The sequence below is a fragment of the Peromyscus maniculatus genome, chromosome 3 (genome assembly GCF_049852395.1).
Source record: "Peromyscus maniculatus bairdii isolate BWxNUB_F1_BW_parent chromosome 3, HU_Pman_BW_mat_3.1, whole genome shotgun sequence".
NCBI classification, from domain to species: Eukaryota; Metazoa; Chordata; class Mammalia; order Rodentia; family Cricetidae; genus Peromyscus; species Peromyscus maniculatus.
The window spans coordinates 93,569,689-93,584,169 of record NC_134854.1 but is presented as its reverse complement, the minus strand read 5'-3'; the positions used below and the strand labels follow the sequence as shown (position 1 = coordinate 93,584,169).

The 14,481-nt window shown below is 45.1% G+C and overlaps 1 protein-coding gene across 7 annotated transcripts in view; it reads left to right on the top strand.

The window, feature by feature from the left end:
• The window catches only part of Kdm3a (lysine demethylase 3A), a 43,515-nt gene extending 29,704 nt beyond the window's left edge, over window positions 1–13,811 (top strand). For all 7 annotated transcript variants that reach the window (XM_042273450.2, XM_042273449.2, XM_006991002.4 and 4 more), the window contains 14 exons: window positions 553–705; window positions 848–943; window positions 1,321–1,448; window positions 2,833–3,028; window positions 5,050–5,222; window positions 5,539–5,775; window positions 6,703–6,874; window positions 7,563–7,656; window positions 8,287–8,417; window positions 10,366–10,485; window positions 10,564–10,703; window positions 12,031–12,207; window positions 12,292–12,426; window positions 13,126–13,811. In XM_042273450.2, coding sequence (XP_042129384.2) covers window positions 553–705; window positions 848–943; window positions 1,321–1,448; window positions 2,833–3,028; window positions 5,050–5,222; window positions 5,539–5,775; window positions 6,703–6,874; window positions 7,563–7,656; window positions 8,287–8,417; window positions 10,366–10,485; window positions 10,564–10,703; window positions 12,031–12,207; window positions 12,292–12,426; window positions 13,126–13,206 — 2,033 coding nt within the window. In that variant the 3' untranslated portion in view covers window positions 13,207–13,811. The remainder of the gene's footprint in view (window positions 1–552; window positions 706–847; window positions 944–1,320; window positions 1,449–2,832; window positions 3,029–5,049; window positions 5,223–5,538; window positions 5,776–6,702; window positions 6,875–7,562; window positions 7,657–8,286; window positions 8,418–10,365; window positions 10,486–10,563; window positions 10,704–12,030; window positions 12,208–12,291; window positions 12,427–13,125) is intronic.
• The last annotated feature ends 670 nt before the right edge of the window (window positions 13,812–14,481 follow it).

Here is a 14,481-nt window from a genome sequence, read left to right as displayed (position 1 = left end):
TCTGCATAGGATAAGTTTCTCTTGTGCACTGATGGGTTCCTTCTTAAACAGATTGGGTAAAAGTACTCTATGTAAAGAAACTTCTTACATGACTGCTCTTGCGGCAGCCCACCTCTGACTGCAGTGCATAGACACTTGTTCTATGCACAGAGAATTGTCTGGTAAGAGTATAATTAAAGAATCCTCTCCTTGAAAAACCTACATGTGGTGGACCTTTCTTTCTTGCTTTTGTGATCATCCTGTCCCTCTTTCTTACATAACAAGCTGGTTGCATTAGAGAAGGAAATGAAATGCCATGAATGATATTGACAGATAGCACCCTACCAAAAAGGCTTCCCCTCAATCTTGATAGTAAGAATAGGTGTCCACTATTACACTGGACAGGCATGCTGAGGGATTCAGGGGAGCTTTCTGGGACACCAGCATCTGTGAGGAAGTTAACAGATGAATGGGAACTCTGGACCCAGGGAGGACTTCTACCCCACCTATGTGTGATTTCAGAAACCTTTTGTATGTACCTCAGCAATAAATGGCTTATTGATTTTTTTGCAGGACAGGTTGCTTGGAAGCGAGCTGTCAAAGGTGTTCGAGAAATGTGTGATGTGTGTGACACAACCATTTTCAACCTGCACTGGGTGTGCCCTCGCTGTGGGTTTGGAGTGTGTGTGGATTGCTATCGGATGAAGAGGAAGAATTGCCAACAGGGTGAGTGTGAACAGACTTGAGTCTCCTCCAGCCCCTGACACACTGGACTTAAGTCTTTTGTTGGTTTGTGGTTGATAGGTTTCCGAAGCACTGGGAAGCTAAGGTTTATGGTAAACAGTTAGCACAAGTCCATTTTTTGCAGGTGCTGCCTACAAGACTTTCTCATGGATAAGGTGTGTGAAGAGTCAGATACATGAGCCTGAGAACCTGATGCCCACACAGATCATCCCCGGCAAAGGTATTTCCTGTGAGGCAGGGCCCCCACACCCCCACACCCCATCCCCACATACACACAAAGGCACACACCTCGTGTTGGGTAGCTTACAAGGGCTTCAGTTTAGTTGTACTAGGTATATTGTGATCGCTTGCTAATTTTTAGTATTGTCCTGAAAATACTTAGGAAATGTTTTAAAATGTCCCTGCCCTTTTTAAGGTCTCGGGGACAGCTTTGTAGAAGGAAACAAAGTATGCACTTGAGGAAGGCGGGACAAAAGGGAGGATGGAGCATCATGCTACCGAGTAAAGCATTCTTATGGGAAAGTCATTTTCTGCTCTCTGGAGGGTGAAAGTGCACAGTACCTGTCTTGAGCTACTTGCCTCTGTCCTCTCTTTCAGCCCTCTATGATGTTGGAGACATTGTGCATTCTATCAGAGCGAAATGGGGTATAAAGGCCAATTGTCCCTGCTCCAGCAGGCAGTTCAAGCTCTTCTCAAAGCCAGCCTTAAAGGAAGACCTGAAACAGGTACTGTTGCATACTGCTTAGGTCGCTGTCCTTATCATTTGTCTGTTTCTCAGCTAACCCAGGGGTTCCATCACTGTGTTTGAAAGGAACATAAGGACAGCAGTCACTTTGGGGAGAGGCTTCATTCTTGCCTGTGACAGTTCAGCGTCTCACTCTTCATATTACCTGTGTCCTCATCTGTGACTTCTTAATATTTTTATCCCTTGAAAAGCAAAAACATAAGGTTTAAATTGAATTCTTATATTTTACCTACATAATGTCGGAAGAATTAAAGGAATTGTTGAAAATGAACCCTCTATGCCCAGTGCTTGACTCCACAGGCCTCTTCCTGGTGGTATTTATTGTTAGCATCACACCTGTCCCGAGCCTCCTTCCTGCCCTTCTCCAGTCGTCATACTGTATGTTGTGTTCAGGAGTCAACCCTTGTGCATTTCTAAAACTACTTACTCAGGGCAGCATGGGCTTGGACAGCTGTGATGCTTGGTGCCAGAACTAAACTTGAGTTCTTTCTATGTTTTAAGACGAGGTCTCTCTAGTCCTGTCTGGCCTAGAACTGGGTATGTAGACTGGGCTGGCCTCACACTGACTGAGATCACCTGCCCTCGCCTCCTGGTGCTGGGGTTAAAGACTTGGTGAACTTGAGTTCTTTGCTGGCATTTGTCACTGGCTCTCCCTCACCCACTGGCTTTCATTGCTTCAGCTTGCCTACAGTAAGAACACAGTGGTAGAAACTCCTGGAGGCTGCATAGATAGCCTGAGTGAGCCCCATCACAGAAAGGAAGGGCCAGAACCACCACAGGAATCTGAATAGTCCTTTTTTATCTGAATAGTCCTTTTTTCCTTTCTGATTATTTGTGTAAACTCTGCAACCAGGTGACAGAGTAGTGGTGTGTTCTTTCCAGTTGTTTGTGTTAGAGCAGTTCATCACATTTAAAGCTTAGTCAGAAGAGAATCCCATCTGTGTGCTGACTGCTGAGCCCCCTCGTTTCACTACCCACCTCATTTGTTGACTGTATGCATGTTCTGAGTGCCTGCTCTGGATTCTGGCTAAGTTCCCAGGGAAGATAGGCACAGATCAGTCATTTGAAGCCTCTTGGTATATGGGGCCGTAGGAATGTGTGCAAGCCTGTCTGGTGAGTGAGTAAGGCAATACCAAAGGGTGTTTGTTACCACAGCTTGTGTTTTTATTAGTAATACGTGAACGCTAAAAATGGAAATTTTGGTCTTGTCGTTACTGTTCTGTGTTATTACCAGAAGGTTGCTCCAGTCATAGCCGGGGCTGCTGGATGACTGTGTCAGCTGTGTGTCAGCTGTCAGGGGAGAAGGTACAAGAAAAGGAAAATGCCAATCTTCTTTACACCTAATTGTGCTTGTACACTTACAGACATCCTTGTCTGGAGAAAAACCAGCTCTTGGAACCATGCTCCAGCAAAGTTCCCCTGTGTTGGAGCCAGCCGCTGTGGGTGGGGAAATAGCCTCCAAGCCAGCCAGCAGTGTGAAGCCCGCCTGTCCCGCTAACACATCGCCTCTCAACTGGCTGGCCGACCTTACCAGTGGGAATGTCAACAAGGAAAACAAGGGTGAGTGCTTCCCACCTTCTGGAGTATATGAGGACAGTCACAGGGAGACTTAGCAGCTAACACTGCTGTGAGGACAGGCCTGGGAGTGTTGCATCATGGGAAGTGTTCCTCCTATTATCCGGTACAGGTACATGGCATTCATAAGACTATGTAGTGCCTGAGAAGGGCACTTTACCTCCTCATCGAATTTTGGGGAAGTTGAAATCATTTTGGCAAGAATGGAGTGGCGCTGAGACTTTTTATCCTTCCTACGGACATAGCATACATTTATAGGGCGCATCCTAGGCACTTTGCCCTTGTTCCTTATCTCCCTCCTAGCCCTGACAGTCCTGCCTCTTCCCTTCCAATTTCTTTCAATGACTTCCTGTTTTGTTAGTTTAACTAGGACTGTCTATACGAGTCATGGGTTTGAGACCAGCTGTTAGAACCTAGCTAGCTATCAAGTGTGTGCTCAACTGGGTACTATATCTCCCTCTCTACTAGAATCTTTAGTCATCAGTGAGTGTCAGGGTCCTGGTGAAGTGCCCCACCCCATCCATGGCTAATTGTTGGGTGGCCTGATCTGTGTGGCCAGTGCCAGTAGGGGATGTAGGCTGTGATTCATGGCTATGGCTGTGTGGTGTTAAGATGGCATTTCGTAGGCCTTCTTTCTCCCTACTTTCTGGTTCTTAATTCTTTGGCTCCCTATTCCTTCTGTGTGTCCTGATCCTTGAGGAGTCTCCGACTTGTTTTAAGTGATGGTTCACTTGCTGCCCTGTCTTGTCTTAGTCTCAGTGTGCTGTCTTTTCTTACATCCTTGTCTCAGAATGGCTTGAAGTAAATACAAAGACATGGGCTTTGGAATCAGATAAAGTTAGACAAGAATCTAGGTAATTTTGCTTTTTGGAAAGAGAAAAATTGTAAATCAGTTCTTTCATGTAGACATCTTAAAATTTTTCTGAATCAGATCTGATATTATAAATAATTTGTATGAATGGCCATACTCAGATATGTACATGTAATTGAACATCTAAAAGTCATGGGATGAGATGTGGAAAAACTGTGAAGTTGAACACCTGTAATTTTATGGAACTCTGAAATTGAGACTAGAAGAGGATATCATTGAGGGTTTCTCCAGAAAAAGTGCTCACAGCAAGCATGAATAATGATTTTGGGGGTGTGGTGGGGAAACACCTCACTATGTTGTTCAGGTTGGTCTTCCATTCCTGCACTTAGTTGATCCTCCTGCATCAGCCTCCTTAGTAGCTAGGACACAGGTGGATGAACGCTACACCTGTCTTAACTTGTTTTGAAATTGTTTTAAGAGATTCCTTGTACTTGGGAATAAGATGAAGGTTCTTATTGTTTGAAGCACTCTGCTGGGAGTCCTGACCAGTGTGATAACGCCATACACACTATTTTTAAAATACCATTTATGGTGCTGGAGAGATGTAGGCCGTCAGAGTGCTTGCTGCCTTTAGAGAGGACCTGGGTTGATTCCTAGCATCCTCATTCACTCATCCATGCGCTCCCAACTTCTGGCCTTCATGGGGATCAGACACATACGCAGTCAAAGGACCCACATCCATAAAATAAAAGTAAAAACCACATCCATAAAATAAAAGTAAAAACTAAGTAAAAGGAAACTTTTCTGGTTTCCCCTGTGTATTTGATTCTGTTTTGAACTCTTTTTTTAAAATATAATTTGTTTATTTTTATTTGCAATGGTTTTGCTGCATGTACATAGACTGTGTGAGGGTGTCAGATCTTGGAGTTACAGACAGCTGTGAGCGCCTTGTGGGTGCTGAGACTTGAACCCAGGTGCTGGGAGAGCAGTCAGTGCCCTTAACCACTGAGCCATCTCTCCAGCCCCTTGAACTCTTACCTAACACACACTGTTAGTGTTTGTCCTTGTAGAGGGTTTTTGTTTGGTTGGTTTTGTTTTGTTTTAGGAGAGGGAGCTACACCCTGAAGCCATTCTGTTAGGGACAAACAGGGAGTTTGCCTTGAATACACATCTGGATATTTTGTTTTTGTTTTAGAAAAACAGCTGACTATGCCAATTTTAAAGAATGAAATCAAATGCCTTCCACCCCTGCCCCCTTTGAACAAGTCCAGCACGGTCCTCCATACTTTTAACAGCACAATTTTGACACCTGTGAGCAACAATAATTCTGGTTTCCTTCGAAATCTCTTGAACTCCTCCACAGGAAAGGTATGTGCTTGTTTTATATCTGTACCCCTTACGAAGTTGAGTAGAAAACGTGGTGTGAGTCATGCGTCACCATAGGTGCTCCGCAGGCTCCCCGGGATGCGAAGGGCACTTTTTCCAGCTACTTTGACTTTCTTAAACCCAGGTGTGCAGGTGTGTGAGTTGAGAGCTTGCCTCTTCGTCTGGGCTCTCTGATCGGTCTCTTGTGAATATGTGATATGTATGTGTTCGTCGTCGTTGTACCATTATAGAGATAGAGATTTTTTTTTCAACAACAGAGAATGGCATAGTTAAAATTTGTGTTCTTTATCAAATTCAGACAGAAAATGGACTCAAAAACACACCCAAAATCCTTGATGACATCTTTGCCTCTTTGGTGCAAAACAAGACTTCTTCTGATTTACCCAAGAGGCCTCAGGGGCTGACGATCAAGCCCAGTATTCTTGGCTTTGACACACCTCACTACTGGCTCTGTGATAACCGCCTGCTCTGCTTGCAAGACCCCAACAATAAGAGCAACTGGAATGTGTTCAGGGAATGCTGGAAGCAAGGGCAGGTAAGAGTGGCCTCTGTCCCCCCCCCCCCCCCCCCCCCACCACCGTCGATTTCCTCTCCTCCTGGGTTTGTGTGTTTGGGGTGGATGTGGCTGCGGCTTCCTTGTATAAACCGACTCGGCTGCACTCTTTCCCACTCAGAATTTGATTGCTTTCAGCCAGCCATTTCTTGGGGTTTGATGGGAGACAGGCCTGAGTGACCTTGTGTGATCAACCTCAACAGCGAAAGTGACTAAGAAGCTGTTGGGATTTGAGAGATTTGACAAATGCAATTTAAAAAGAAAATCACACACACCCCTTTCGAGGATTAAAGCCTTTGCTTGGGGGCTGGGGTGACGTCAGTGGTTAAGAGCTGCTGTTGCTGCAGAGGACCTGAGTTGGTCCCCAGCCCCATGATCGGCTGCCTGGGTCACCATCTTCCAGCCTCAGGTGTCCCTGAACACAGGGGCAAGACAAGCACAGGCACACAGATAGACATGGAACAAACCAAACTCTAAACAGTGCTGAAGGCAGTTCTGCATGGGCCACGGCCGTATAATGTCATCGTGGAATCGGTGTGTCCTCGCCTGTGGTGCCTGCTCTCAAGGGCAGCTCCGTTGGCTCTTCCGTTGTGGGTGATCCCGTCACAGTGTTCATGGCCTTGTGGGTAACACTTTTTGGCCTATATGTCTTGTTCATACATACCCAGCCTGGTGTTGTGTCTTGGGGGCCGTCAGAAGAGTGATCCTTTCTCCTAGCAGCGTAATGAATAATCCAGGGATTCTTACACACGGTGAGAGCAAAGCATACAGCAGGTGGATAGTGAGGATACAGCCACTGGATGCTCGGAGAACTTAGCTGTCATTTCAGCAGCTGAGACTGAGGACAAGCTGCTCAAAGAGGGCAGAGCTGGTAGAGGTCAGACTTACATCTCCTCCTCCTCCCTTTAGCCAGTGATGGTGTCGGGGGTGCATCACAAATTAAACACTGAACTCTGGAAACCCGAGTCCTTCAGGAAAGAGTTTGGTGAGCAAGAAGTGGACCTAGTCAATTGTAGGACCAATGAAATCATCACAGGAGCCACAGTAGGAGACTTCTGGGACGGATTTGAAGATGTTCCAAGTATGTATTATAAAGATCTTTCAAAGAGGTTAAGGATGTGTAAAGAGGGGAATGGGAATAGCAGGAGCCTATGGATTCAGGACTTCAAAATTTGCTCTCTCGTTCTTCTCTTTGTTTTTACAAAGTTTATGCATTTGAACTAGCCTGCCACTGGTGGTGGTACTAGTATAAGAGAGCAGTTCTGACTAAACCTGATCTGTAGAGTCCAGAAGATGGGGCATAGAGGACACTACGGGCCCTCTTGTCCCAGAACCGAAGGGAGGTGGGCTCAGCTTCTTTCTGAGTAAAAGAAGCTGTTTCTGTTTCATGCCGACCTTAGGAGATTGGAGATTGCTTTGGAGCCCCCTCCCCCCAGGGTTCTGATTGTGCAGGAAGGTGGTGGGTAGTTGGGGTGGTGCTGGTACTTTCACAACACTTCGAAGAAGTAAAATCAGGGTTTCAGGCACAAGTTTTGTGTGTTCAAAAACAGGAACCCAGTAGGCCTTAACTAGCAGTCTTTATTTTGCTCTCTCCAAGGTATAGCTTTATTTCTTGAAGTCATAAAAATGAGAGTTGGCAGTTGGCAAGAGGGAAACAGCAAAGTTGTACAGATAAAATACTCTATTTGCGATATTAAGGTATAAACTAACTTAACATTTTTTGTTTCTGAAGTATAAATAACAATTCCTTTATTCTGGTTAATCTCAAGACCGTTTGAAAAATGAAAAAGAAAAAGAACCAATGGTGTTGAAGCTTAAGGACTGGCCGCCAGGCGAAGACTTCAGAGACATGATGCCTTCCAGGTATGGCTTCAGGTGTGGCTGAGCTAATTCTGTCCTTTGCTTGGTAATACAGTCTCTCCAGTAGTGGGAAAGTAGTTTTTATGGAGGTGTAAGTCAGCTTCATGATTTTATTTGTTCTGATTATATATATATGTACATTGTATCTGTACCCTTAGGAGATAAGTATATTTTTAAATGAAATGGAAAGGTGTAATGACTTTAGATCTGGCTAATGAATGGTCTGCATATTTAATATGGAAGTGCCCTGCCCTGCCCTGAAAACTTGAGACTGGTTTTCAGGCAGTCCTGGGATCACACACCAGAGCTCCCTCACTAAGACATCTGAATTGGTAGATCCATTTTCTCGGGTTAAGCGTAAAACCTTAGAAAGGAGTAAAGTGTCACCTGAATGCTAGCTCCCCTCAGGAAGTACGTATCAGCTCTGTAGCCTGAAACATTCATTCCAGATCATTTTGACACATCCGTGTGGTGCAAGAAAGACATCTGTTGGTGACTGCTGTAGTCTAGATACCAAGGCCAGCCCTCGCTGTCTCCGATCCGCTCTTTTGTTGAGGAGGGGACAAAGGAAGTCCTAGAGTACTAGAGTAGAAAAGCGACCTTGCTCTGCAAATTCTTGGTTTCCTGTTCTAGGTTTGATGATCTGATGGCCAACATTCCACTACCCGAGTACACCAGGCGAGATGGCAAACTGAATCTGGCCTCTAGACTGCCAAACTACTTTGTACGGCCAGACCTGGGCCCCAAGATGTACAATGCTTATGGTAAGAAGGAAATGTCTAATTGAGCATAATGGAAATGAAACAAGGTATTTGTCAAAATGCTTAGATTGAAAACAGCCAGACACTGCCTCAGTTCTTACACAGTCTTTCTTGGTCACATGTATATGTATTTGCTTTTTTGCACAGCTGCAGTTTTAAGGCAGATTGCAATTTTATGTTTTTCTGTCTAACTTTAATTGCAGAACCTTCATATTGTGTAGTCATTTGAATCTTGGTGATATCTAGGTCCGTTTTGCTAGCCTTTTCAATTCTCAATATTTGTTTTTAACATTTCTGACTTAAAGTATTTTAGCAGTAGGTAGATCTGTTCCTCCCAGACACCGATAGGTGGCACTGTCTGCAAAAGCTTTCCCTGGGAAAAAAACTTCTGAGACTCCTTAGGATTTGGAGGGGGAGGTAGTTGTGTAATCCTGGTTCCATTCAAGTTGAGGCTGCCTCATTTAGAGGCTGGTTTCAGTGTCGTAGGTTGAGCGGGAGTCAGTTTATCTTGGTTTTGTTACAGCCCTTCATTTTACCCAGTATTGCACTGGCCAAAACAGCCTGCAGTCCCTGGCTGCCGTTCTCTTGGGACACTCTTCCTCCCAGCTCCAGCCTAAGTCTCTTGTCCTTAGGCACTGTCTTTGAGGTCTATGTTTATTCTCTCATATTTATAACTGTCAAATACGTTTCTGGGTCTAGAGAGGTGGCTTAGTGGTTGGAGTGCTTGCTGCACTTCCAGAGGATCTCGGTCAGTTCCCAGCACCCCTGTCGGCAGCACAAACTGCCTATAACTCCAGCTCCAGAGGATCTCATGACCTCTGACCTGGAGGTACATGCACACATGTGACGTATACTCAACACAAACTCATGCACATAAAAATGTTTTCAAGAGAGTGAATCTATTTGTTTGTTTGTTTGTTTTGTTTTTTTGAGACAGTTTTTCTGTGTAGCTTTGGAGCCTTTCCTGGAACTCGCTTTGGAGACCAGGCTGGTCTTGAACTCACAGAGATCCGCCTGCCTCTGCCTCCCAAGTGCTGGGATTAAAGACGTGCGCCACCACTGCCCGGGGAGTGAATCTATTTTTTGTCATAGTATTGTTTATAGCCTGCTTTTGAGCTTTATGTTAAGTAGAATCTGACTTTCAAAAGTGGTACTCTATGTGGTCATATGTAACTGTTTCGTCTTACTTTTGACATGTTAATTGCTTTTTAAGCCTATGCTTTATACTTTTTACCATAGGAGTATCTTTAAACTCATTGAAAACTTCAGTGTCTAGTGCAAAGGCTCATGTGCTCCTCATCCAGTGTAAACCACTGTCAGCAGCTGTTCTGGTTGTTTCATTGTGTCTTCCCTTTATATTGTTCCTTGTAAAAGACATTTCAAATTCCATGATGTGAAGCAAATACCTAAGGCTTTACCTGTTCTAGGGCTGGTGTTTCAGCAAGGTGGAAACAAAGTGTAGCTGGCTTGTAGGGCCCCAGGTTGGCACAAACCCGCCACCCCTCAGTTGTAGCCTCCCTCAAATGGCAAGCACTAGCAAGCCAGAAATGAAACCTTTCTGAGACTGCCAGGCCTGTGCCTGCCATGCTTTAGAGGGAGAGTCCTGGTGTCAGAAGTGCCCAGTGGCCACTGAGCAAGGGAGCTTTGTCCTGTGGATACATTGTGAGCACTGCAGGGGACTCTGTGCTGAGGAGTGCTCCCTCCTCCGGAGTGGAGCTGCCTGAGGTTGCACTGTGTGCGGAAGCAACGCCCAGTGAACTCCTTGAGTGACCTGAGCTGATGTCTTTTGTCTCTGAGCCTCCACTGGTTATGAAGCCAAAGCTTGACCTTAGCTGTTTCTGGAAACGTCCTTTGAGCAGATCTTTCCTGCAGGTCACTTCACCACTCTGATCCCTCACTTGTGTTCTTGGTTCCAAGTATCCTGGTACACTCGGGCATTTTATTTTTACAGGATTGATCACTCCTGAAGATCGGAAATATGGGACCACAAATCTTCACTTAGATGTATCTGATGCAGCTAATGTTATGGTTTATGTGGGAATTCCCAAAGGACAGTGTGAGCAGGAAGAAGGTAAGGTCTAAAACATGGAAGCTGGGCTTACTGTCTGAGTGAGGACCTGGGGTTCACACTTGCTTTCTCTTGCTCTAGAAGTCCTTAGAACCATCCAAGATGGAGATTCTGATGAACTCACAATTAAGCGATTTATTGAAGGAAAAGAGAAGCCAGGAGCCCTCTGGCACATATATGCTGCTAAAGACACGGAGAAGATAAGAGAATTCCTTAAAAAGGTGTGTTTCTTACCCTGTGCCATGTGAGGAGAGCATAAGAATAGAAATACTGTAAATTACCACATGATGCAAATCCATATCAATTGGATGGGCTGTCAGTGGTTGCTAAGAAACCAGGATTCTAAAAAGGGGAGGACTTGTCTTCTGTATTTGTTTTCTATGTTAATGCACTGGGAGATTTTTGTTCTGTCTTCAGTTGAGTTTGTCTGATCATCACCTGTCATCTTTTTTTTTTTTTTAAATACTGCCTTGAAAATACGGGCATTTCATTGTTCATGAGTCAGTGTTGGGCTTTCATGTTCTCAATACATCACTGAAATCTATTGGTTTTGTTTTCAGTTGGTGAGAGACCCTGCTTTAGAGGGTGGCAGGACTTGGGAGGACTGTGTGCTGTAGAGGGCGGCAGGACTTGGGAGGACTCTCACTGTGTGCTGTAGAGGGCGGCAGGACTTGGGAGGACTCTCACTGTGTGCTGTAGAGGGCGGCAGGACTTGGGAGGACTCTCACTGTGTGCTGTAGAGGGCGGCAGGACTTGGGAGGACTCTCACTGTGTGCTGTAGAGGGCGGCAGGACTTGGGAGGACTCTACTGTAGAGGGCGGCAGGAGTTGGGAGGACTGTGTGCTGTAGAGGGCGGCAGGAGTTGGGAGGACTCTGTCACTGAAGTTCAGGATGTTAGGTGTAGGTTCCTGGCACTGGAAAGATGGACCTTTCTTTTCTGTCTTAAACTCATTCAGTGGCGAGGCTGCTGGTTGCAAAACCAGGGATATTTGACTGACATTCTCTAGTCATACCTGAGTCATAGAAACATTCCTGGCCCATTTGTTTGTGGTCCCAACATCAAGTAGGTCCTTTAATAGCCAGTTGCTAGAATTCTAGTGTTTCTGTTAAAGATTGACTCTTTGACCTCCTGGTCACCATATTCCCTTGATAATGTCACTTTTTTGAGTATGCTTTTCCAGACACTGAACGTGGAATAAAGTTTATTTAGTCTGTGTCTTTGAAACTGTTTCATAACTCAGACTAGTAAGTGTTTATAGACCTTTTCAATAAGTGCAAGACAAGTTGGTTCGTAAGGAATCTACTTACATTTAAAAATTGGACTGATTGTCGTCCGAGAACATATCCAGACTGTAGGTAACAGCAGCAGGCAGGCCAGGTTCCCTGATTCTGATCCATTTCTGTCCATGTGTGAGTGCTGTTTCTGCCAATGGGAACCAGAGCTTGGCAGCCGGATGCTTATTGAGTGCGTGCATTTTGGGTAAGGGAAAGCACCCTCTTTGGTTCTTGGCTTTTGCTAAGTTGTATGATTTTTAATGTATTGTGTAGGTATCAGAAGAGCAGGGTCAAGAAAACCCTGCAGATCACGATCCTATTCATGATCAGAGCTGGTATTTAGACCGATCACTAAGAAAGCGCCTGTATCAAGAGTATGGAGTTCAAGGCTGGGCTATTGTACAGTTTCTTGGGGATGTGGTATTTATCCCAGCAGGAGCGCCACATCAGGTCAGAACCCGTTATTAATTCCTATTTATTGCCTTTCTACTGTGAAATTGTGGGTTTGTTACAGCTGTGGCTGGTGTTTTTCAGGTTCATAACTTATACAGTTGTATCAAAGTGGCTGAAGACTTTGTGTCTCCAGAGCACGTTAAACACTGCTTCTGGCTTACTCAGGAATTCCGTTATTTGTCACAGACTCATACCAACCACGAAGATAAATTACAGGTAAAAATAGCACCAAGGCCTGGTACTTGCTGCCTATGGCTTCATGACCAGTAGTGACCTTCTAAGAGTCAGTATACTTGGCCGTATCACAGTTAGAATAGTGAAGCAGCTTTCTGTCCAGTTGAGTGACAGAGCTACAAGCCCAGAGGAAGCCTCACCCTCGACATAGGCACTGAAAGTCTTTAGTAGTGAAATGGATAAGGACTTTTGGTCCCTGGCTTAGCCACTAACCAGGGGTCTGGAACACAGTGCCTGGCCTTTAGGGCTCAGAAGGAAGGGGTGTTTTCAGAGATGTCGTTTGAGTGGTGACTTCAGCATACTGGGTGCTGTGGTTCCCCTGCAGTCCTGGCTGCTCTAATCCAGAGGCTGAGGGGGTTTTAGGGTTTGAAGCCACCCTGAGCTGTACAGCAGACCACAATTCAAACCCAATTAACAGTGAATTAATGCATATTGCTTCATGTTTGAAAACTACAGTAATTGTTAAAGTCGGATTGGCCAAAACCAGTGAAGGGAAAAAAGAGCTTTGTAAGTTCTCCAGAGACGGCATGGATTGTATGTATGTGGGAACCAGGACCCTTGGCATTACATGTTGAGTGTTGACTTCAGTTCTGAGAGAGTAAAAAGTTGTGATTGGCGAGGTTATTCTTAGTGAGGGGTTTTAGGTTTACCGAAGCAGTCATCTTTTTCTTCTGTCTCTAGGTGAAGAATGTTATCTACCATGCAGTGAAAGATGCAGTTGCTATGCTGAAGGCCAGTGAAGCCAGTTTGGGCAAACCTTAACTCCACTTTGACATTGGAGATGAATTATTGGCAGCTGATCAAACTCTTCAGGCAGGCTTCCTGTGGACTTTGAGATTTCATGTTACCTCATCTTCTTTTTTAAAGTACACCCGACTTGCAAGGGTACAGTCTCTATCTAATGTATATTTCTAGTGTTTACAGACACTAAGTGTGTATATGTAGTAACTATTGACAGACAGACCACGCATCCTTATACTGTGACTTCACCTAGTGCAGATCTTCTACCTAGCTGAAGACCTGTTGGCTCTGAAACAACAACACTTGCAGTTATACCCCAGCTGTTTGTTTGGACAGCTCATTCAAATGGATTTTTAACTACTAGGGATCACTGCTGAGTTTAATGGGGTTTTATTTTGTTTTATGTTCGTTGGAGCCCTCCTCACCCACTAGGGTCCAGAAGAGCCCCGAGGGAACGACAGCTAATGGTGCAGTTCTGATGTACTGCACAGGACGGCGGTGGATAGCGGAAATAACTACTGTATAATTCTTGGGGTTAACCATCTCTAGTTAATGGAATTTTAATTTAAATGAAGCTTTGCTAATTTTAAGTGGTAAGCATTTTGCATTAAAATATTCATATAATACTTCGGCTTGGTTCACTGGCCTTTTTCTGTGTTTGCACACCTTCTAGAAAATGTAGGCCTTAGCCGGGCGGTGGTGGCGCACGCCTTTAATCCCAGCACTCGGGAGGCAGAGGCAGGCGGATCTCTGTGGGTTCGAGGCCAGCCTGGGCTACCAAGTGAGTTCCAGGAAAGGCACAAAGCTACACAGAGAAACCCTGTCTCGAAAAACCCAAAAAAAAAAGAAAATGTAGGCCTTAAAATATTGGTGCGGGAGCCTTTCTTAAAAGCAAAGAAATAGGTAATCACCATTTCTTTAGTGACTAATACAACAGCACTGATCTGTCCTGCTTTTGTGAAGAGCCACCACGTTTGGAAATTAGAACTAACCAAAACCCAAACAGTGACTGGTAAGTGCGCCTGAAGAGTCCTTGTCTGTCTTCTGGTCCTGTGTGTACAAAGGAGGCGGCGGCAGTGTTGGATGGGTTAGGACAGTTGGACCTAAAATCCCATCGCCGTGAAGGGGCAGCATTGGGGAATAAGACACCGTTCTGTGGTCCCCCCCTTGGACTGCTGTAACTGCAGAAGGAATCTGTTCATCAGTTAAGTAGACAAGGCCTAGAGTGCAGGCGTTAACCTGGGGGCTGAGTGGGGGTCAGTGAGGAAGGTCTAAGTCTACAGGAAGTTTTCTGAG